A 21498-nucleotide genomic window follows, 5' to 3' on the forward strand; every position below is an offset into this window, starting at 1 on the left:
CCCACACATATTTTTATGAGCTACGTTAGTGGGCACAACCTGAAGCCATTCGGCGCTCTGGAGCACCGTGTCGGTCGATTATCAAGCGTCTGCAATTCTTAACGCGGCTGGCAGCCGCAAGCTTCTGAAATCAAGAAACGAACTGTTTCCGCCTGCGAAGTTTTCAGATGTAAAGCAGCTTAGGGTCGAGCTCAATCCGGTGTGTGGCGTAATCTAAGCGCCAACGAACGGAGCACGTGAAAAATGATACAAAAACCTAATATAGCCTGATGGACGGCCATAAATAAGCTTCGCTGTTTCGACAGTGTTCGCCATTTGGAGCTGGCTGGATTTTTCTTCTTCGAGACTTTGATGTTTTTTGCAACTAATTGATTTCACGCATATAGTTCACCTTGTAGCGTCGTCGGGGTAGATTGGGTGGGATGACCAAGATCAGGCAGGTCATGAAAGCAGGACGTCCATTTAGGAAACTTGAAAAAAAAGGGATTTATTTGCATTCAAAGAAAAGTTAACTGGTCATCGTTGTTCCCCCTTCTCGCGCCCGCCGTCTCCTCCGTCCTTTTTATCCCTCTCGTTGCCGCCCCTCTCCCTCTATCTCGGTACATCAGTCCACTTCACGAAAGGCAGGGGCGGCCCGCAGTAAGAGGGGGGGATCAAGGGGGTGAATCGTCCACCCGGAGCCCGACTTCCCCTCAGCTCTATGCTCAGTTGTTCCGGGTGGACCCATCCACTCCAAGAAGCAGCGACGAATCTTTCGTTCCCCGAAACCGCCGCCGCATTCCGCAGGGCCCAGCCGTGGCGCCAGCGCACCGTCCCGCGACACAATGGTCAGCCTCAACAGTCGCTGCGTTCGCGGAACTGAGTGGCGGCGACATCACGCTCGTCTCGAAGACGTCACTGGCAGCGGGACGCAACAGACTCCTCCGCCGCCGAAAGACTCGACTCGAGGGTGGCCAACTGTCGGGTCACCTGAAGCGTCGAGACGACATGTGAAAACACTCGGCCTCTCTGGGCCTCAGCACTCGCATCACCAATAACCCTGTTCCAGGGGTACACAACACAAGCACACACACTCTGGTCGGCGTGCCCGAGCGACACGCCCACCGGACGCCAAAACTGCCATAATTTTACCCCATGATTGCCCTCTCTTTCTTTCTTTTTTTTTTTTTTGTGGTGGTCAGCCCTTGGAAAAAAAAATCTAAATGCCGTGACCCCAGCCGCGATAGAAACACATCAGTAAAAAAAAACAGCAACAAGAAAATCAGTGTTCGACTCTAAAATCCACGGCTCAGTCCATCGGCGTTCTTATTCTGGTTCCCCTTTCTATATTTGACCTCGAAGTTATACTCCTGTAGTATGAGGCTCCATCTCAACAGCCTCCCGTTTTTATTGGACATTTGCTTCAGCCATGAAAGCGGGCAGTGGTCAGTCTCGACCGTGAATTTTGTGCCTTGAATATAGCATCCTAGTTTTTGAATGGCCCACACAATGGACAAACATTCTTTCTCCGAGGCACTGAAAGCCTCTTCTCGGGGAGTCAGCTTCCGACTGAGATAGAGCACCGGATGCTCTTCACCTCCCTCGTTAAGTTGGGCCAGGACGACACCTAGACCTCGGTTGCTGGCGTCGCATTGGAGAATGAATTCTCGGCTAAAGTCTGGCGCGACAAGCACAGGCCGAGAAGACAAAGCTTTCTTCAAGTTTTGGAAGGCCTCCTCCCTCTCGGTGCTCCAAGTTACCACTTCCGGTTCAGGTTTTCGCAGGCTGTCGGTTAGCGTGCTGGCGAGCTCCGAATAATTTGGAATGTAGTGCTGGTAATAGCCTGTCATTCCTAGAAATGTTCGCACCTCCCTTTTGTTTACGGGTCTTGGGAAGTTGACTATCGCAGCTACTTTGGCTTTCATTGGTTCCCGTTTTCCCTGCCCTATGTCGTGTCCCAAATACGTGACACGGGCTTGGCCGAACTGACACTTCTCGGCTTTAATAGTCAGGCCCGCCCCTTTGATTCTTTCAAGCACCGTTCGTGTGTGCTGCAAATGAGACTCCCAATCATTAGAAAATACGGCCACGTCGTCTAGATATGGCACCGCAAATTCTTCTAGTCCTTCTAGCACCCGATCCATTAACCTTGAAAAACAGAAGGGTGCGTTTTTCAAACCAAAGGCCATGGTGACGGGCTGATAAACGCCAAAGGGTGTTACAAATGCTGCATACCGACTTGCTCGTTCAGTTAAGGGCACCTGCCAATATCCCCTCACTAAATCTAGGGTTGAAATGAAGGTAGCCCGGCTTACCAGCTCCACCCTTTCCTCTATGTTAGGCAACGGGTACACCTGGTCTTTTGTGATCGCATTCAACCTGCGATAATCGACGCATGGCCGTGGTTCTTTCCCCGGCACCTCGACCAACATCAAAGGGGAGCAATAGTCACTATATGCTTCTTTGATCACGCCAAGGCGAAGCATCCTTTTAACTTCCGCCTTCATTAAGTCCAGCTGTCGCGGAGACACGCGGTACGCCTTCGAGCAAAAAGGGACCTCTGTAGTCAGCTCGATATCATGTTGTACCAAATGAGTCCTTCCGAGCCTTTCCCCAAAACATTCCAGATATTCCTGAATAAGGCTCTTCAGATCCTCGACTTTATCTGTACCCAACTCGTCTTTGTTAACTGCACACGCGATTATCTCTTCTACGCTAGGGCCCGTGTTCCCAGGAAAACAAGGTACCTCTAGAGAAACCTCTTCTGAAACATTCATGGCGATGCTAACAATTGCTGCTCGCTCTAAAAATGGCTTCATTAGGTTTACGTGGTAGACCCTGTCCTCGCGTTTTCTTCCAGGTAATCTCACGGTGTAGTTTACTTCCGAAAGGCGACTGATAACCTCGGCAGGTCCATCCCAGTGGACCTCCAGTTTATTCTGGCGATTAGGCCTCAATATCATCACTTTGTCGCCCGGGTTGAATGATCGCGTCCTGGCATTTCTATCATAGTAGCGCTTTGAAGCGTCTCGCCTCGCCTCTAGGTTGCCCTTCACGATCTCACGACACTTATGTAACCTTTGCATTAGGTTCAACACATACTCGATCACACATTTAGGCCCCCGATCATCCTCCCACAGTTCGCGGACTAGCCTCAGCGGACCTCGAAGATTCCGGCCATACACCAGCTCTGCCGGTGCGAACCCGGTTCCCTCGTGTGGCACTGTGCGCAACGCAAATAGCGTGCCCGGTAAACAACCATCCCAATCACACTTCCTTTCATGGCAAACAGCTCTCAATACTTTTTTTAGGGTAGCATGCCATCTCTCCACACTGTTGCTTTGTGGGTGGTAAACCGAGCTATGCAAAATTTTAACGCCACATTTCTCGAGAAACATGGTCGTGAGAGCACTCGTGAAAACGGTTCCCTGATCCGATTGCATTTCGGCAGGGAAACCGAGGCGCGAAAATATAGAAAGCAACGCATCGACTACCTCGACCGAAGTTGCCTCCTGTAAGGGCACCGCCTCGGGGAACTTCGTTGCAGGACACAATAGTGTGAGAATGTATCTGTTCCCCGCACTTGTTTTCGGCAACGGCCCCACCAAATCTACAACAACTCTGCGGAAGGGCTCAGAAATAATGGGCACTTTTACCATCGGGGCCTTCCATTTGTCGTTAGACCTACCGGCTCTCTGGCAAGCGTCACAAGTCTTCACGAAATTCTGCACGTCCCTGAAACACCCCGGCCAATAAAATTCCTGTAGCAATCTTTTCTTGGTTTTATTTATGCCCAGGTGTCCTGCCCATGAGTGATCGTGACAAAGACTGAGTAGGTCCTTGCGGTATGGTGATGGCACCACCAATTGATCGTAGCACTGCCCTCGCCTATCTCGGTATTTACGATATAGGATACCGTTCCTCACTTCGAAAGAGATGTTTCTTGACGAAACACCTTCACTGTTTCCGTTGTTCATAACCGCTATACTAGGGTCAGTTTTCTGAGACAGCCGTAACGCTTCCCTGTCAACCCCTAGCATGCGCTCGTAGCTGTGCGAGATTGGGGCCAACACGGACCCCTGCAAACTATGATCTTTTCCTTTCGAAGGTTTCTTTCTTTTCTCAATTATCGGCTTCTTAATCTGACCATTTTCCGGATTTTCGGTCGGAGGAATAGGGATAAGTGCCTCGTCGGGCTTAACTTCTTCGGATTCAGTTGTTAACTCTTTCGCTTTGGCACCTTCCCCTTCCCCGTAACGCAGCTGCTGAGCCAATACGCGTGCTTTCGATCTCGTCAAAGCCATGACCTGAGCATCAGCAAAAGTGCACCCCCTGTCGTTGAGTAGTGACTCCGAGCTGTTCGAGAAAAGGTACGGGTAGCCCTCTGGTAGCCCACGGGAGACTGCTGCTACTGTCTCGATCGCTCCAAAAGGACCCCGAATGTGTACCTTTGCCATAGGTAAACACACTGAATCTTCGCTGACGGCCTGTCTTATCCACGCGCATTCGGATAAGTAGTCTTCACTTTTTACGTAGTTCGGATGGACTACGTCCATAGTGGCCGCGGAGTCTCTGAGTACCCTACACCTTTTGTCATTAACCATTAAATCTGTCGTGTAAGGTTTCAAAAGATCTAGGTTACTCGGGTGATCGCTTACGCAAGCAAACACTGGCCTACCTTTTGAGCAGTTTCGGGCAAAGTGACCTGTTTCGTTGCACTTGAAACATAGCGCCTTAGCTCGCGACTCTAACTCTTCTAAATGATTTCTGACCTCCTTTCTGTTCTTTTCCTGCTCTTTCGGCTTGCCTTCAGCACGCGCCGAATTTTGATTAGTTTCCTCTCGCTCTTTTGTTGCGCTTTGCGGTCCTCGAGTGTAAGCTTGGGGCCGTGGTGCAGGCCTTTGATAGTGATGTGCGCTGTTGATCGGTGTCCTGAAGCCTCGACTGGCCACGTACTCGTCGGCAAGCTGTGCTGCCCTCCTAACAGACACACCTTCCTGCCTATCCTTGACCCACAGGCGCACGTTATCCGGCAGGGTGTCATAAAACTGCTCCAAACAAATTAGATCCCTCAGTTTACTTAAGTTATCCGCACCTGCTCCTTTCACCCACTCTGAAAAATTATCACTCAGGCTACACGCAAACTCAACAAAGCTTTCCCCAGGCTTCTTTCTTTCCCGTCTAAATCTCCTCCGAAATTCCTCTGTGGAGAGCCTGTATTTTGCGAGTAATGTCGACTTCACTGAACTGTATACGCCTGCCTCGGCTGCGCTCAGTCTGGCCACGACCTGCGAGGCCTCACCCGGTAACAACGCAAGCAACCGCTCTGGCCATGTGTCCTGGTGAAATGAATGTTTCTCACAGATCCGTTCAAAATTAATCAGGTAGAGACCAATGTCCTCGCCTGTTTTGTACGGCTGAAGCAAACTCGTCATCTTCAGGTTCTCAGTATGCGGCGGCGCCGCATCTGCATTGCGTGCTAATCTCGCCTGCTCTAGCTTTATTCTCTCGAGCTCAATTTCGGCCTGTCTTTGTTCTCTCCTTTCCTGCCTTTCCTTCTCTTCCGCTCTTTCCCTCTTTTCTTCCTCCCTTTGTTTCTTCTCCTCACATATCTTTTCCCAGGCCTCGCTGAGCTCGTCCTCCTCGAAACCCACTTCGATTATCGCACTGCGAATTTCGGGCTTCCTTAACCTGCTATTGATATCCAAGCTGAGCTCTGCTGCTAACAGCAACAGCTCTTCTTTCTTTAACACTCCGATATCCATATCTTCACAAGAGCCAACCAATACTTCTGCAATATTCACCGCACACTTGTGGCGGCCCTTCAGAGCCAATTGCCCGATAGAACCCTGTTCTTATCGTCCGGCAAAACGTGATCGCTCAAGCACTCACCTAACCTCGAGCTGCCGAAGGTCGTGTCTCCCGGAGCCACGTTCCCAGGTCCGCCGATCCCAGATCGTCGGGTCTGCCTTCTGCTGCTCGTCCTTAGTTTCCGGTAGTCGTTACTGCGACGGTTGTGCCTCCCGGAGCCACGAAGTCTCGCTCTGCCGATCCCGGATCCGCAGAAGTCGATCTTCCGTCCGCAGCTACTTCCAACCTCGAGCTGGCGAAGGACGTGTCTCCCAGAGCCACGTTCACAGGACCGCCGATCCCAGATCGTCTGGTCTGCCTTCTGCTGCTCGTCCTTAGTTTCCTGGAGTCGTCCAAAACTTCATGCCGTTACTGCGACGGTTGTGCCTCCCGGAGCCACGAAGTCTCGTTCTGCTGATCCCGGATCCACAGAAGTCGATCTTCCGTCCGCAGTTTTCTGCATGCCTTTTCTTGATTCCACCGCTGCCATCCAGTTTGTAGCGTCGTCGGGGTAGATTGGGTGGGATGACCAAGATCAGGCAGGTCATGAAAGCAGGACGTCCATTTAGGAAACTTGAAAAAAAAGGGATTTATTTGCATTCAAAGAAAAGTTAACTGGTCATCGTTGTTCCCCCTTCTCGCGCCCGCCGTCTCCTCCGTCCTTTTTATCCCTCTCGTTGCCGCCCCTCTCCCTCTATCTCGGTACATCAGTCCACTTCACGAAAGGCAGGGGCGGCCCGCAGTAAGAGGGGGGGATCAAGGGGGTGAATCGTCCACCCGGAGCCCGACTTCCCCTCAGCTCTATGCTCAGTTGTTCCGGGTGGACCCATCCACTCCAAGAAGCAGCGACGAATCTTTCGTTCCCCGAAACCGCCGCCGCATTCCGCAGGGCCCAGCCGTGGCGCCAGCGCACCGTCCCGCGACACAATGGTCAGCCTCAACAGTCGCTGCGTTCGCGGAACTGAGTGGCGGCGACATCACGCTCGTCTCGAAGACGTCACTGGCAGCGGGACGCAACAACCTGTTCCGCGAACCGGAAAAGCGCAGCGGCAGGGCTCCCGACTGTTCCATAGTCAATCAAGAAGAAAAGAACGTCAACGTCCTCTTCGACCGACCCACTCCGACACTTGCCCCTGACCTTTGTATCGTTCTGAGCTTTGTACGCGCACATGCACGCCTACTGGCTGTTGCCATTTCTAGGTCATTCCGTATGGTCTGCTCTTTTAGTTCGCCCCCGATTGTCGTGCTGCTTGCTATTGAATACTTTCGTCTCCCGATCATGCATGAGGCACCGCAGTAATCTGATTCGTACTTTAAATGTCGAAAGTTGTGTACTGGTACAAGATTGATGATGGCCTATCCTCACGGTTCGTCGTGCCTGGTCGTCTCTGTAGACCGCTGCATGATTCATGTAGCTTTGATTCCGAACCGTTGTCAGTCGCCTTTGTTAATGGTTTTAATCCTACAATCGCTGGCGCCGCCAAGTGGTGGTTGAGATGAACCTGTACAGATAGCACTGACGTGCTCCCAATCAAGACGCATTTATTTCAAGCCTATTCTGCGCGTTCTTCGCGATAGACCACTACGTACCAGATTTGGTAGCGGCCGTGTGTTGAATGTATGGCCACATGCGCGAGCCGACTCGAAGCATGCTCCTGCTGTGTTTGAGAACAAGACTTACTCGCTGTGTGTTTGCGGCCATTTGTATGAACGAACCTGGACTATACACTTTACGACCCTCTTAAGCCCTCCTTATCGCTGCGTAACAGCTCTCTGTCGTTGACGCATTGCCAACGTCTCTGACGCGAACGGCTATCCCTGTCCGACTTGGGAAGGCCGCGTGACTCAATGGGGGCCGAGACGAGCGCAATGGAGCATTCGTTCGGCACGGCGCTCGTGGTGCAAATGGACGTGCAAGTAGCTGTACAAGTGCATGTGCCAGTAGCCGTGCAAGCGGACGCCGCTTGTAACAGCTTAATTTGCTCTTAGCAAAATTAAGGCCGATTCATGGCGTAGCTTACCATGACCCGAGTCTTTAGTCGCACACTTAGAAAGGGATAATCAAACGTATGCACGAACACGTGTACGATATACTCGATTACGCGTTCGACCTGTTATCTGCTCGCCGTTTTGTAAATTTTTGAATCCCTCCGGACTTCTTGATTGTTGTTTTTGGTATTCTCGCGGCCATGTTCCCCCTCCCCACTTTTCTGTTGAGTTCGTCGTCTCAAAGTGTGAAAAGAAAAATACGAAGAAAAAGCGCGAAACACGCGCTGTTTTTTTAAGGCTTCTCACAAGGGTTGTACACGCTCCTCAATAAACAGTTCGGCACTTCGCACTGTCAACTTTGTTTATCGTCCCTACGCGTACAGACGCAGAGCATATGCAGTGTGTCTGAATAGAGACCACTCGGTCGCATAAAACTTTGGATTTCTCGACAAGATATGGCTGTATTTTGTCGATGTCGAACTGCACAGTATATGCATGCTTTTGGGGCGTTTTCGAATTGTATGCTGAAGCAGCGAGGACTTTCGATTTTTTTGTGTGTGTTTCGTGGTCGTCCTAAAGCGTTTGACGCGGACTGTGCTTTTTTTTTCGGTCACTTCATAACCGTTCTTTCGCGAGTAAGCATGACTTACGCCCTTCGCTGTTTCGCCGCGTTAACTGTAGTTAACTCTGGCCGATTGTTTTCGTTCTAGGTACAGCTGCTGACGTTTAGTCAGCCGCTGACGCGCGCCCATTCCTCCCACAGGAAAAGGGTGCGCATAGAAACAGGGCACGCCACGCTCCTACGCGTTGTAAAGCGTATACGTGGAGTTAGGGCTTGAAGGTTGAAACTCGATTTTGCGTTATCATGCCACAATTCTTACGCCGAGGAACGCCCTCCTTCCTAAAGAGTGAGCAGGCGTTGTGCCCCTCCAGGTGGCAGTTGCAAGCTTGCTCCCTCTCCCTATTTCCTCTGTGTCCTTGTGTATTTGTGTATGCAAATCAAATAAATAAATTTCGCCGAAGAACTTGATAGAATATACACTTAGATCTTCGTTACTAACGTGGCGCGCTGGGGTATTTTTACCGACATCAAGGTCTGCATTTTGGCATGCATGCCAACATAATAATGAAACGAGCAGTACATTCGTAACAAAATAAAACGCACACATTCTCAAACGGCCGCAAAATCTATAGACGTCACAGCCACATCATTTGTCTCGTGGATAGTGTGTTCAGTTTCGCAATGAAAAACGCAAACTTCGTTAACGATGAGGTTCGATTATTATGGAATGACTACACGTGCTCGTATGCCATTATAACGTGGCAGAGACGCGGAATAGTTACGAAGAAGCTTGCTGATGGTCGGGCTGTTGCTGCAATCCACAGGCCTCCCAAAGAGCATGCCGGGGAACGAAAGTTCGCCTCTGCTTCGGCGGCTATCGTTTCGGCGGCTGTACATTGTGTGCGCTTGTGATCGAGCACTGCGTGAAGTCGTTCATGCGTCTACGTACGTGCATACGTAAGCGTGCGAGAAATTCTTCTGCAGCCTCGCGTTTAGGTCGGTTGCGTTTCTCAGCGCTGTGTTTAGGCTGGCACAGCGTGTATTCGGTGTCTAGTCTTAATTTTAATTTCACTGACGTGTAAGGACGTTTTTGTGTTATTTCGGTGTTAAAGGGTGGTCGCTCACGTGGTTTGTGCGCTTGGGTATTCGCATCACGTTATTAAAAAAATCTCTAAGGTCAAGGTCTGCTCACTTTATAAATGTCTCCGCTGTCATTAAGTTGTTTTGTTGTTCTGTGAATAACAAACATTCTTAGGTTTATGGCTTCAAAAAAAAGTAAATAAAGAGTTGCACACGACGGCTACCTTTAACTATACGCTCAACAACAGCCATCATAAAAAAAAAAACCTTTGCAGTTACTCCAGCTATTCAGTGTGTACAGGAACATCCAATAGAATAATTTGGCAGCGATAGCTACGAAAATAGCTTGGGCTTTTTTTCAAGGTTTCATATTGCGAAATTGAGCCGTGCTTAGAGGCCGCGTTTGGTGTTCATGTCACGGCCATGACCGCCACATTTTATGATTGCACAGTTGCCACACACTCGATCGTCGTAACTCGGGCATCCAATACACATTCGTGAACAAGCGACTGCTCGTATGACGTTGGTATCTGAGGCGGAGGAAGAAGGCCAGCCAGTTGTAGCGGCATGTAATTTAAACCCTTCACTGTATCATCGCTCCGATGTTAAGAGTCCAGATAGATTAATAATAATCCGGTTATGAACCACGCCCGAATGCCTACGTAACGAAGTAAACAGCTGTAGGCGAATGTGTTGAGAGACTTCAGTGTTCAGATATCGGCCAATCCTAACAAAGACGGGAAAACAGTGGTGATCTCGAAATCGGTACAAAGGGATCGCCGGATGAATAACACTCGTCTGGGCGTTCTGATTCAGCGCAGTTACAGCTGCCGTGACTTGTGCGAGTCCGTGCGACAGAGCTGCGACCAGAGGAATTTTTCGGTTCGCCCCCCTTTCTTCCTGACTGGCTCTTGTGAACGTCCTGTACCTGCTTTTACGCCCCTCCTCCTTCCCTGGAGTCGATCGGCGTCGTCGATAAGGGCAGCGGGCGAACGGAGAGTCGTTATCTCAGCGGGCGGCTGGCCTTATAGCTCCGGCGGCCCTGTTTGTTTTCGCGCCTTGCCCGCGTGCACCACTGTCGTACTCCACTGCCCTTATCTGCTGCAGTCGACTATACGGAGGTGTGTGTGTGCGCGCATGGCGGAGCTTTGATGGCGGCGGTGCACATCTCCCGTTGACTTGGCGCGCGGGCGGGGCCGGAGAGGAGCGCCGCGTGATAAGGGCGCCTCATTTTTAGAAATGCCCGCACACCTCACTCGCCAAAGGGAGGTGTGCGCTCGACGCGATCGATGTGCGGGCTTCGTCCCGCGTGGTAATGCGTAGGTTTCGTCGCTGGTGATTGCGCGCCGAGTGCTCGGCAAAGCTCGCTGACCGCTGGGCCGTCAAATTTCGTCGTTTATGAGAACGCGTGGAAACGGTGGAAGAAAGCGCATGCCACTGGAGCGACGCGATCTATCTATAGAGGAAAGACTCACGTGCACTCCTTCCGAAGAAAGTTTGGTATATATGGGTCCATTCGATGTACCCGAACTCGTATTGCGTGATATTTAGATATGCTTTGTCGTTGAAGTAGATTTCTAGAATTCTTGGTGCAGAAAAGAGAGAGAGAATGATTAGAAGGTTAAGAGGTTGGCCTCAGCTTGTGGGCTCTGCACATGGAAAAGGGGTGAAATATGGTTGAAGATGCTGATAATGGGGGAGAGGAGATTATAATCATGTACAGTAGCGCAGTGTCTTCTTGCGTTTAAAAAACGCGCGAGAAAGTGACGTGCTCATTGAAAACAAACCTACGCGCGTTGTATACTGCAATATTTTGTTCGTTGCTTGACCACTTTATCGAAATAGCCTGTGCTTCAGCTGGCTGCACGTTGTTTTGTCAACCATGCTTATGCTCCACATCTGTACAGGGCCCTTGCCCTACCGGCGCACTACGCGTACCTCGAAATAAATGTTCGTCCCGAAGCCTCGCGTGACGACGCCCGGAGTTGAATGTATCCTTTGTTCTGTTTGCTGTGAGTGGCTGAAACAACTTTATTTGGTCCAAAATGAGTGCGAGTTCTTCGAGTCTGTATCGGCTAGTATACACTTGAAGCGTGCTCGTTATGGGGGGGGGGGGGGGGGTATTCCGCTTTATCCGAATTGTGACATATTTTTTTTTTGCTCATTTATGCCGTGGACGGCAAAACGAGTGATTTGTCGTCATGAAAGTTCGCGAGAGAATATAAACTCTTTCGTTGGGGTCGTTTGATTACTTGTGTGGGCGTTGTATAGGGCCCCTTTGAAGGAAGTTGGCAATTTCATCTCCTTCCGCAGCGCGTAATGAGACAGCATGCACCTCCATCTGTCGTGCTGAATAATTGTGTGTCTCGCTTCGATGACTGCGCCATCTTCGGCGGCCGGCTGAGTTTCGTGCTGTCTGCCTCTAGTCGTCGACCTCGTTCGGAGGGTCGCACGGATGAATGACTCGCTTTATGAATAATGGCTGTGCCATTGAGGGGGTGACATTTGCGTCCTCTCCTCGCTAATCTGCCGAATACGAAAAAGCCACGTGCTTTCCCGCTACTTGTCTCGTGTGGTGGATCTAAACTTCGAAAGCATCGTCTTCAACGCTTTCTCCAGGGTCGCGCTTTTTATTTTCTTTTTCGAAGTTTAGATGGCATCCTTACGGGTGCCTCGGTGTGTCGAGCTGCGACCGTTCGATGGCTCTTTGATTAAGGCACAGAGATGCACTTTCTTTCGTTATCGCCTCGATTCACTATCTCCGACGCTGTCGATAACCTTTCTCGTTGTGTACGCTCCTCGCCGTGGTGAGCTGTTTTTCAAAACCGGCCGCCGTCTTTTCGGCTTCTTTAATCCCGAGTTGTCCGTTGTCGAGGCGATTTTGATCGAGACCAACACCGTATGTAACAGGGGCCCACGTCTGTCTGCCCGCTTACGTAAGAAGCGGCCGCTTGTCCATCCTCCTCGACCTTTATCGAGGCGTTCGAAAGGGGAGCTCTTCTTAAACGAAGTTGTCGCTCGCTTGATCGCGGTCCGGTTTTTGTATGGTATTTTTTTTCCTGTTTCCTCGCCGAGTCGCGCACGGTAGAGAGGAAGGCCGCAGCGGGTGCTCCTTTTAATTATTCATGGCGCGCAACGCGGTCGGTTTCGTGGAGTCTGAAAGAAGCGCTGCCGTCCAAGCTCTCGCGCAAGTCCGGGCCGTGCTCGGTGTATGCCGTCTGCGTGCGAAATGTGTTCAGTTGGGAAACGTGGAACGAAGCCGCGAGCGCAGGGACCGCGGGAGTCGCATGGCGGTTTGCCTTTCGCTAACCGCGCGCCGAGTTTTCGTCGTGCGATTACAAAACTTTATTTCGCTCTTTTTCTTGCGCAATCCGCGCCCCGCTTTTCTTCCCAATGAACTGGAGCGATGTCCTTGTCGTCCGACGATAGGCTCAGCGGGGGCAGCTTCCGCTTCCAATTTGGATGACCGCCGGCTTTGGGAACACTCGACGATACGTCGCGCTGTGGTCGATCGTGCGGCGTATGGTAAACGTGGCAGCCGGTGACGGCGGCAAAGTTGCGTGACCGGCTGGCGAACCTGCGTGGTGCGGCGGCAGAAGAATGGCTTCATTGTTTGGCAGCGGGGCGTCTGCCGCCCTTGAAACTCCGCTTGCCCGCCGCCGACGGCCAGGCCCTGTTGTGCGTGGCCATGGACTGCCTCGGCTCAAGGGCACGCTCATCTGCCGCGGGCTCTCGAAAAGAAAAAAAAAAAGAAAGAACGAAATCGGAGGGTGAGAGTCCGTGCAGCGGCCGTGTCAAGGGTTGGCAAGCGGACGCACCCGCCCTCACGACGTTGTCACTGCGAGCGCTGCCGCTGTCTCGTGGTTCATCTCTCGTGGACGTGTAGTGCGTCTGCCATGTTTCACGCTTGAAGCGCGCGCTCGAGGGGAGGCAGCTCCAGATATGCCTCGAGTTGGTCGAGCTCTCGCTGCTTCGCCTCCCGTTCTCGTCGTGCGAGCGTCTTCGTATAACACCGCTGCGCCGTTTTCGTGGAAGTTTGATTAACGGGAAGAACGAAACGTGCTTGCTTCGTCAGATGTTGCCGATGCCGCTTGGCTCGCGGCCATACTGAACTTTGGTTCGCGTGCTTGCATCCCGGCGCTGCGAGAGAGGGCAGCACTTGTCCGCGTCTTGTTTTAGCGGCCCTCCCGTGTCTGAATGTGTCTGAAAGTTTGTTGCATTTAGACCGCTGTACGCGCTACGTTTCTCCTCGAACTCATTTCGGCGTGGTGTCTCGGCTGTCCGCTCGCTTGCTTCTTTCGGAAGACGATTCAACGAATTTCGTCCCCCTTTCTCGCGCAAGTATTTGACCCTCCCGCGTTTTTCCGAGTAGCACCGTCACGCTACACACGACGAGCGCCGGCGGGCCGTCCCCCTTTTTGGCCGCATAGGCTGCCGAGTGCTCGCCAAGGCCTTCCGACCTTATAATTGACGTCCTGGCAATCGCGGAAGCGTGGAGCCAGGCAGCATGGCTGCAGCGGCCCTCTGTAATCGGCTGCTCAGGGCGTCTGTAGTGTCAGGCGATTGGAGGGCGTGCAAAGCAGAGAGCAGCAGCGGCGGAAAGTGAGGACATTGATGAAGAAAAAAAAATGCGCGCAAAACGAGAGGCGGGGAGGTTTACCCCCGCGAGACGCGCACTGGGCAAGCCCTTCCGTGCGCGGCTCCAGCGGCAGGACGGCTCGTCGTCCATTTTCTGGCTGTCAAGGGAAAAGGCCACGACCAGACCACATCACCTGTCTGTCGGGGTTTTCCCGAGTTGAGCGCATCCGTAACCAGCGTGTTCAGTGTGTGTTAGGAGAAGACCAAGCCGAGGGAATATGACGAGAGGAGAGGCACTGAGGCGGGCGACGGACCGGTCCTGTCGTGGCGCGGAGAGAGATGGAAGGGCACGTCTGGGCGCGCGATTCCCCGAGTCATCAGATGCGCTCGGTTCGAGGATGTCTGTCTACTTTTGGGTGACTGTATATGCGCCGCCTGCCATATTTTTTTTTCAGAAGTAACACTTCGATATGGTGTGTTACGTCATTGTTGTAAAGCTGATCAAAAAAAAAATATTCCTAAAGTGATCCATCTGATGCAAGACTTTTGTTTCGTGGAGTGGTGTTTGCACTGGTTTCGTGGTTGAGGTGCTGCAAACGAGTCCCATCCGACGGCTGTGCCACATGTAATTGTCGTCTGCACTGATTTCTACTAGTTGTACGACTCTGTAAGTTGTGGGATACCCTAATGTCGACTGTATCTACCCTAATACCCTAATACCCTAATGTGTCATTAGGATACCCTAATGTGTCTGTATCATACAGAACGTTTGCCATGATCCGTTCAATGTCATTCGTACACCTCTTTATCTGTGTCTGGGTTTTCGAAGTGCTTTCGCCGCTCAGAAAGTCACGCGGTCTCGTGAATTAGCCTAAGGCCACTCGAAGGCGAAAGGAAACCTTTTTCTCATTCTTTTCAGTCTGTTCTGTTCTGTTTTGCTGTGGAGAGGTTGAAGTTTCTTCTCAGACGATAGTATTGATATCCCAAAAGCCAATTGAGGCTTTTCTTGAAAAAAAAAAACTTAATCTTATGTTGGGTATTTCTTATATCTGTACCGTTTCCAAGGTAAATACATCTCTCACTGAATGCGAAATTTGTTTTGCGTTATTCCTGCCAACAAAGATGGGTCATATTATAATGCACAATATACGTTCCCAAGGTTTAATTTTGTCGAGCTTGCCCGTTTTTTTTTCTTTTAACGGAACCTGGCGACTCCGTATATAGTCGACCGAGATGCAAGCATTGGGGCACGGGGTGTGTGCGTAGAGGGGGGGGGGGGGGGCAGAGAAGTGGTGACGAAAATGTTTCATAACTTCAGAAGAGTACATGCTTGGGTAATGCGCATTTTATGAAGTGAAGCGCAATGAACAGGACAACAAAATGTTATTGCTCTCCCGTTCAAAGATGTCCTTCAAGAAATGTTCACAGTTGTCAGTTGCGCTTTGTCCTATGTGTCTCTCCTTTTGTTGTCCCGTTCATTGCGCTTCATTTCGTCAAGTATGTTTCATTACGATCCAGTTAGCTTGAACACAGATAGAAGGAACAAAATATACACAGCTTGTACAAGAGTCGCACGTAACGAATCGCATTGTATTTATGATATGCAGCTCTCTCATCATTCATTAGGCGCAAAGCTAATCGCTGGAGTGTTCACGACTGCTTATTTGTTGCAAATCGTTTTACATCATTGTATAACTAGCATTGGCATCAAGCAAGTGTGCTTGGAGCACTTACCCAATGCGTGTTTAGAAAAAGGTTCTCAAAGGCTGCTCTTCTATAACTTTCGTTGTGACTGTGCAGCGCCTTCCGCGCAGACCTGGCGTTTTTAACGTGTACTTGTGTTCAACACCGCTCACCTGTGTGAGACTATGGAAGTCGCAAAAGCCGATTGACCGGTTCAAAGAAGGCTAAATAGAACAATGTGGTTACTCGAGCTGGGACCCCATGCTCTTTTTTTTATTTCATTTCAAAGCATGAGTTATTTCTCACGTACATAAACATACCACCCATATTAAAAAAAAAAACGATGGATGCCTTGGTCTGACTGGTACCCCCCCCCCCCCCTTGTGATTTTTCTTGGTTTACGCCATTACATTGAAGACACACTTATTTCTCGCCCAACACCACTTTAGACATGCTATCCCACGACACTGAAATGGTCCGCCTCGCCAAGAGTATGTTGTGTAAAACAGAAATATGCAGCGCCGAGTGTTCAGCTTCACGTTAAGGTAACCAGGGCTGTCACACCGGAGATGAGTGGCCTTCGGAAAACACGTGGGATCCGATTCGTCCGCAGAAGAGAGCGGAGGCCTTTCGATACGCGTGTGGGCGTATCGAAAAAACTTTCGTGCTTTTACGACGACGTGTATCCGGCTGCCGTTCTGCAGATTGGGCCCGCTTGCGTCATAGCCGGATCGTGACGCGAGCCGTGCCCACGAGGGGGGCGCGCGTGTGGGCGGCTCTTGGCTCGCTAGCGAGTACGCACGAAACCCGTGCACCTGCGTTGCTGGACGGTGGTGCTGCTTGCTGCGCCCCCTCGTGGGCTTCGCTGTCACGCGCGCCCCGAAGGTCAAGAGCGCACGCGAATGGCAGGTTGTAGTGCAGTACCTGTGGTCGTTATTGGAACCCCTCGCCGCTGCTCTTTCGGGCTTGCAGGTCGTCACCTTGTTTTCGGTTGGGACGAACCCGGCGGAGGAGATTTGTTGTTGGTGGTGGTGTTTATTCGTTGGAGGTAGCATGCGACCGCGGCGATGTTCTATTTGGACTTATGTCGCGCAATATTTTAGCATGTTGTTTCGCGCGGTTCTCATTGGGCGTTTCAATGCGCATATATCTATGCATTGATGATGCTTCCTTAGCGCATACTTTCGAGATGAGGGATGAAAGAGCACAAGATCGGTATACATTTGATTCTAATCGTTACTGATCCTAGTCGAACCCCCCCCCCCCCCTTGATTGTTTCAATTTTGCTTGCGTATATATACACGCACATAACGCACGCACGAACATGCATTGTTTGATTAAACGCCCCCCCTCCCCCCCCCCCCCCCCAAAAAAAAAAAACTGTTCTTTAGTCGGATACAATTTCACAAGTCCGCATCATTTTTTCCTCAAAGGCGGATGGCCTCGCCGCGGTGGTCTGTTGGCTAAGGTACTCGGCTGCTCAGCCGCAGGTCGCGAGATCGAATCCCAGCTGCGGCAGCTGCATTTTTGATGGAGACGAAGCTGCTGCAGTCCTCCACTACGGCGTCTCTCATGATCATATGGCGGTTTTGGGATGTTATACCCCACATCTCCATCAATCATCAAATCAAATGCGGATGCACACAAGCGCGCACCAATGGGCACGCACTCCAGATTGACGTTCTATGCGGGAAACAGGACAACACCGTCGAGCGCATGAGCGGGACTATTTCTTTAGTCGCCGAGGCGATCGGCAGGGGTCATCTGGGCGGTGCCTCTCCGGACTTATGATCTATCCGTCTGTATGTACCAATGTAGTACGAGTGAGGTGGTGGTAGGAGGGGGGGGGGGGGTGATGTAATGCGCCCAAAGATGTGTGTCCTGTGCGCGTAAGGCTACGCAAACAGGAAAACCAGCGCTCGATGAAAGTACTCGCGTGCATCGGTGTGCGAATGAGGGTAGGGGGAGGGGGGCGCAAAGCTAGCTTTATATATGAACGTTGACAAAATATAGATGGGGAGTGCTGCGGTGAATCCCCCCCCCCTAAAGAAAAAGAAAGGGGGGGGGGGGGGGTCCTGCGCTCGCCTATGTATGTTGCCGTGGGTCCGTTTTGCGATGTGCTTACGCAATCGGCTAAGCGGCAACAGTACGACTGCACTGCCTTCACTGAAACAACGGCGGAACGGGAAGCTCCGTCCACGACTGCCAGCCACATCTGCGTTTCTCGTTACTCGCGAAGCGTGCCAAATATGCCGGCGCAACTGAGAGGCACTTCCTGGTTAGGGGCGGTTGTGTAGCTAGCGCTGGCCTTCCTATACACGCGGTGCTCGGGTAAACGTACCCGCCAACGTCAAAGCTGCTTTCGCCGAGATTCTGCGGGCTGTACACGCGGTAGCACAGCTGCGGCACAGTGGCCCAGTGGGTGCCGTGTGCAGCTGACACTGACGGGTGGCCGTTTGCACAGTGCGACGGAAAGTTTCATGTAACGGGGAACATACAGGCATTAGATGACACAACGTGTGTGCCCGCAGTCCCGCAGTGGCCAAAGCCAGTTTAGGTAACACCGGTTGCAACTCGTGCTTTCCGATCACCCCCCTCCCCACATTCGCATTCCTGCAGCGGTGCAATCGAGAGGAGACCACTTTGGCTCTTTCCCAGTCGGCACTCGTCTACCTTGTTTCGCTATCATTTGAGGCCTGTGGCGAGCTGCATGTTTATAGACTGTGCCGCCATTAACGTTAAAGTGCGCTGGAGTATGAGGGAAGGGGGGGGGGAGGGGGTGGTTTTCGAATCACCTAAAGGGGCTGCCACGTCTGCCCTGTGTCTTTACTTAGTCGTACAGGGTGGTATGGAGGGGCTAAAGCCCCCCCCCCCCAGATTTTATACATTTTCTACATGTATATGCACATACATACAAATGCGCAATCATACTTTTAAGGAGGTATCTTTTTCTTTGCTCTGTTACTGTGATTTTATGATTAAATTGTATTGAGTCACTTACACGCTGCCTAGATTTTTTTTTCGAGCAGACAAGGGCAAAAATATTGTAAGAAAAAAAACTGTCAGTTTGCTAACATGCTCAACACATATCAGCACTGCTCCTTAAGTCTTCCTTTCAAGTCGGTCTTTCTTTACTAAGCATACTACTCATAAAATTGATGTCATTTTGTTTTGAAATGAAAAAACAAACAAACATTCATTTCAGTTTTGGAGTCTTGTTCAAACACCCACTTCTAAAAGCTGTTTTTGTTGTACTATAAATACTAATTGTACATATCCCTGTAATAGAGTGGCATGGATGTCAAATTGTGCATGAAAGTTGGCTGACATTGATAGACATACACTTTTCCATAGCACGATACTGACATGTTACACAATGCACTGTTGGGTCGTGTGCAATTTCATATTGCAGACATTTCGACAGGCATAGTCTGTCATGGTATTTTTCATTTATACGATAGTCAGACATTCTTATTTAGTTTGAAGATTGTGATCACTTTGGCAAATAAATCTATATGACCACTACTGAGATAATTTGACATTGATATTGCTTTAACTATGTCCCATCTAGCTGTGATGCAGTGTTCACCGGCTAGCTGTTTCTTTTGATGACCCATTTGTGTGTCGAGTGCATGTCTTGCTTTCTTAATTAGAGCTTGATTATTCTATTTCATAGAGCACATGTTATCTGTGCTCCAGCACAGCATACCTGTTCGATGTACTAGCGCATTACTGATGTAAATATGGAATTCAGAAAGTCTTCCATGCCCACGTGCATTAAATTTTACTAGGTTACAAATGCAACACCAGGCACAATAAGACATGCAAACGTACACACAAGAGACGAAAATGAAGAGTGCACAAACAGCATTTGTGTCTGGTTCCTTTCTCCTGTCTATGTGTTGAAACAACTCACTTTACTTTATAATGAATCTCTACTACCTTGCTCAAGTTTCTGTAGTTCTATGGCAAATATGAGCAGTGTATGAATACAGTAGTGAGCATCTGCAATGGGGCTTCAAAACAACTATAGCTGCAGCCTTGTCTCGCAGTTTATGATGCTTGTGGTTATTGTTTTTCTGTTGTCTTTCTCTTCTGTAGGCAAAGAAGAGATGAGCCCTAGCAGCGGGGGTGGTGGCATGAATGGCTACTTTGTGGACAGCTTTGGAGACCCGAAGAAGAAGAAGGGTCCCGCGCCCAGGCAACAAGAGGAACTCTGTCTCGTCTGCGGCGACAGGGCATCAGGCTACCATTACAACGCACTTACGTGTGAGGGTTGCAAGGGCTTCTTCAGGCGCAGCATCACAAAGAATGCGGTCTACCAGTGCAAGTACGGCAATAACTGTGACATCGACATGTACATGCGGCGCAAGTGCCAGGAGTGCCGTCTCAAGAAGTGCCTCAGTGTTGGAATGCGACCAGAATGTGAGTACTTGCTCGACAGCCGTCGTCATCAATGTTCTTTTTGCTACAAATTCAGATTCCTGGGGTAACCGGGATGTACAAGCCTTGGCTGCGCATGCCGCAGGCCTGCTTAAGTAAATGATTTATTCAGTGTGCGTCGCTTGTGGCAGCTGCCGGAGGTAAATTGAATGCCCTTTTCAAGCGTTTGCACCAATAGATAGGTTCGCTTATTTGAATTCAATTTGTTAGCATCAGGGCTGCATTTCTGAGCTCTTGGTCGGTGCAGAATTTCTTTAAGTGCAATGCTTCATAGCAGCCATATTAAGTCTATTATAAGCTCTCTGATTAAGCTCTGTAACAAATTTCATTTTCCATTAAATGCACATGCATGTTGAGCTGCTGCCTTCGTGCATACTCTTACATCTAGCCTAGCATCATTGAAGAACTCTGCAGTTTCTCTCTGGCTTCAGCCATTGTCTTTTATATCGAGCATTGTGAAATACAGTGTCGGGGAGTCTTTGGGACTGTGTAATGCAGCGACTCGACAGGCTTCTTTGTAATGCATCCGGCAATGAAACCTTGTATCTGAACAATACTGGCATTGTCAAGCTGTGCGAAGTTATTGCTTACTGCTTAAAGATACTTGCATCAAATTTCGGCCTCTGTTCACCTGAAGTTATAGCGCTCAAAGGGCATGTAACTGCACTCATTTCCCCAAGTTTCACATAGTGGCTAAGGTACACAGCTGTTGACCCTCAAGTTGCGGGATCGAATCCTGGCTGCGGCGGCTGCATTTCCGATGGAGGCAGAAATGTTGTAGGCCCGTGTGCTCAGATTTAGGTGCACGTTAAAGAACCCCAGGTGGTCGAAATTTCCGGAGCCCTCCACTTTGGTGTCTCTCATAATCATATGGTGGTTTTGGGACGTTAAACCCCACATATCAATCAATGTTTCAGACTCGCCAGTTTGCTTAAAATGGCCCTGTGACGCAAAGTGTGTTGTTTTCATTGCCTCTTCTCTATCTACTGAATGCACTCATATCGTTGCACAAGTGGCTACACTAAAAACAAAGGTGTTATTTTATTTCTACAGAGAAACCACACTTTTTTCAAGCTAGAGCAGCACGCAGCGGCTATTCCTATGATCGGAAGTAATGCTTCGCAATGTGGGAGCAACGACATTGGCCGTGCATTTTGATGGGTTTGATGCGACACGTGACACATAGTAAAATATATGGGTCCAGATAGGCCAAACTACTGTGCACTGAAAATTCTTAGAGCACTCTTCATACTTCTGCAGGTACAAAACGATTTCTGTTTTGAAATATTAACATGTGAAAACAATTGCAAAACAAGGCTAAGAACACTGTATAA

General features: G+C 50.2%; 1 protein-coding gene across 2 annotated transcripts in view; it reads left to right on the top strand.

Annotated features, from left to right (window-relative positions):
• EcR (Ecdysone receptor) overlaps positions 1–21498 on the top strand; it is a 180720-nt gene that overhangs the window by 152472 nt on the left and 6750 nt on the right. For both annotated transcript variants that reach the window (XM_037412300.2, XM_075891619.1), the window contains one exon: positions 19823–20146. In XM_037412300.2, coding sequence (XP_037268197.1) covers positions 19823–20146 — 324 coding nt within the window. The remainder of the gene's footprint in view (positions 1–19822; positions 20147–21498) is intronic.

This window comes from Rhipicephalus microplus, chromosome 1, assembly GCF_043290135.1.
Source record: "Rhipicephalus microplus isolate Deutch F79 chromosome 1, USDA_Rmic, whole genome shotgun sequence".
NCBI classification, from domain to species: domain Eukaryota; kingdom Metazoa; phylum Arthropoda; class Arachnida; order Ixodida; family Ixodidae; genus Rhipicephalus; species Rhipicephalus microplus.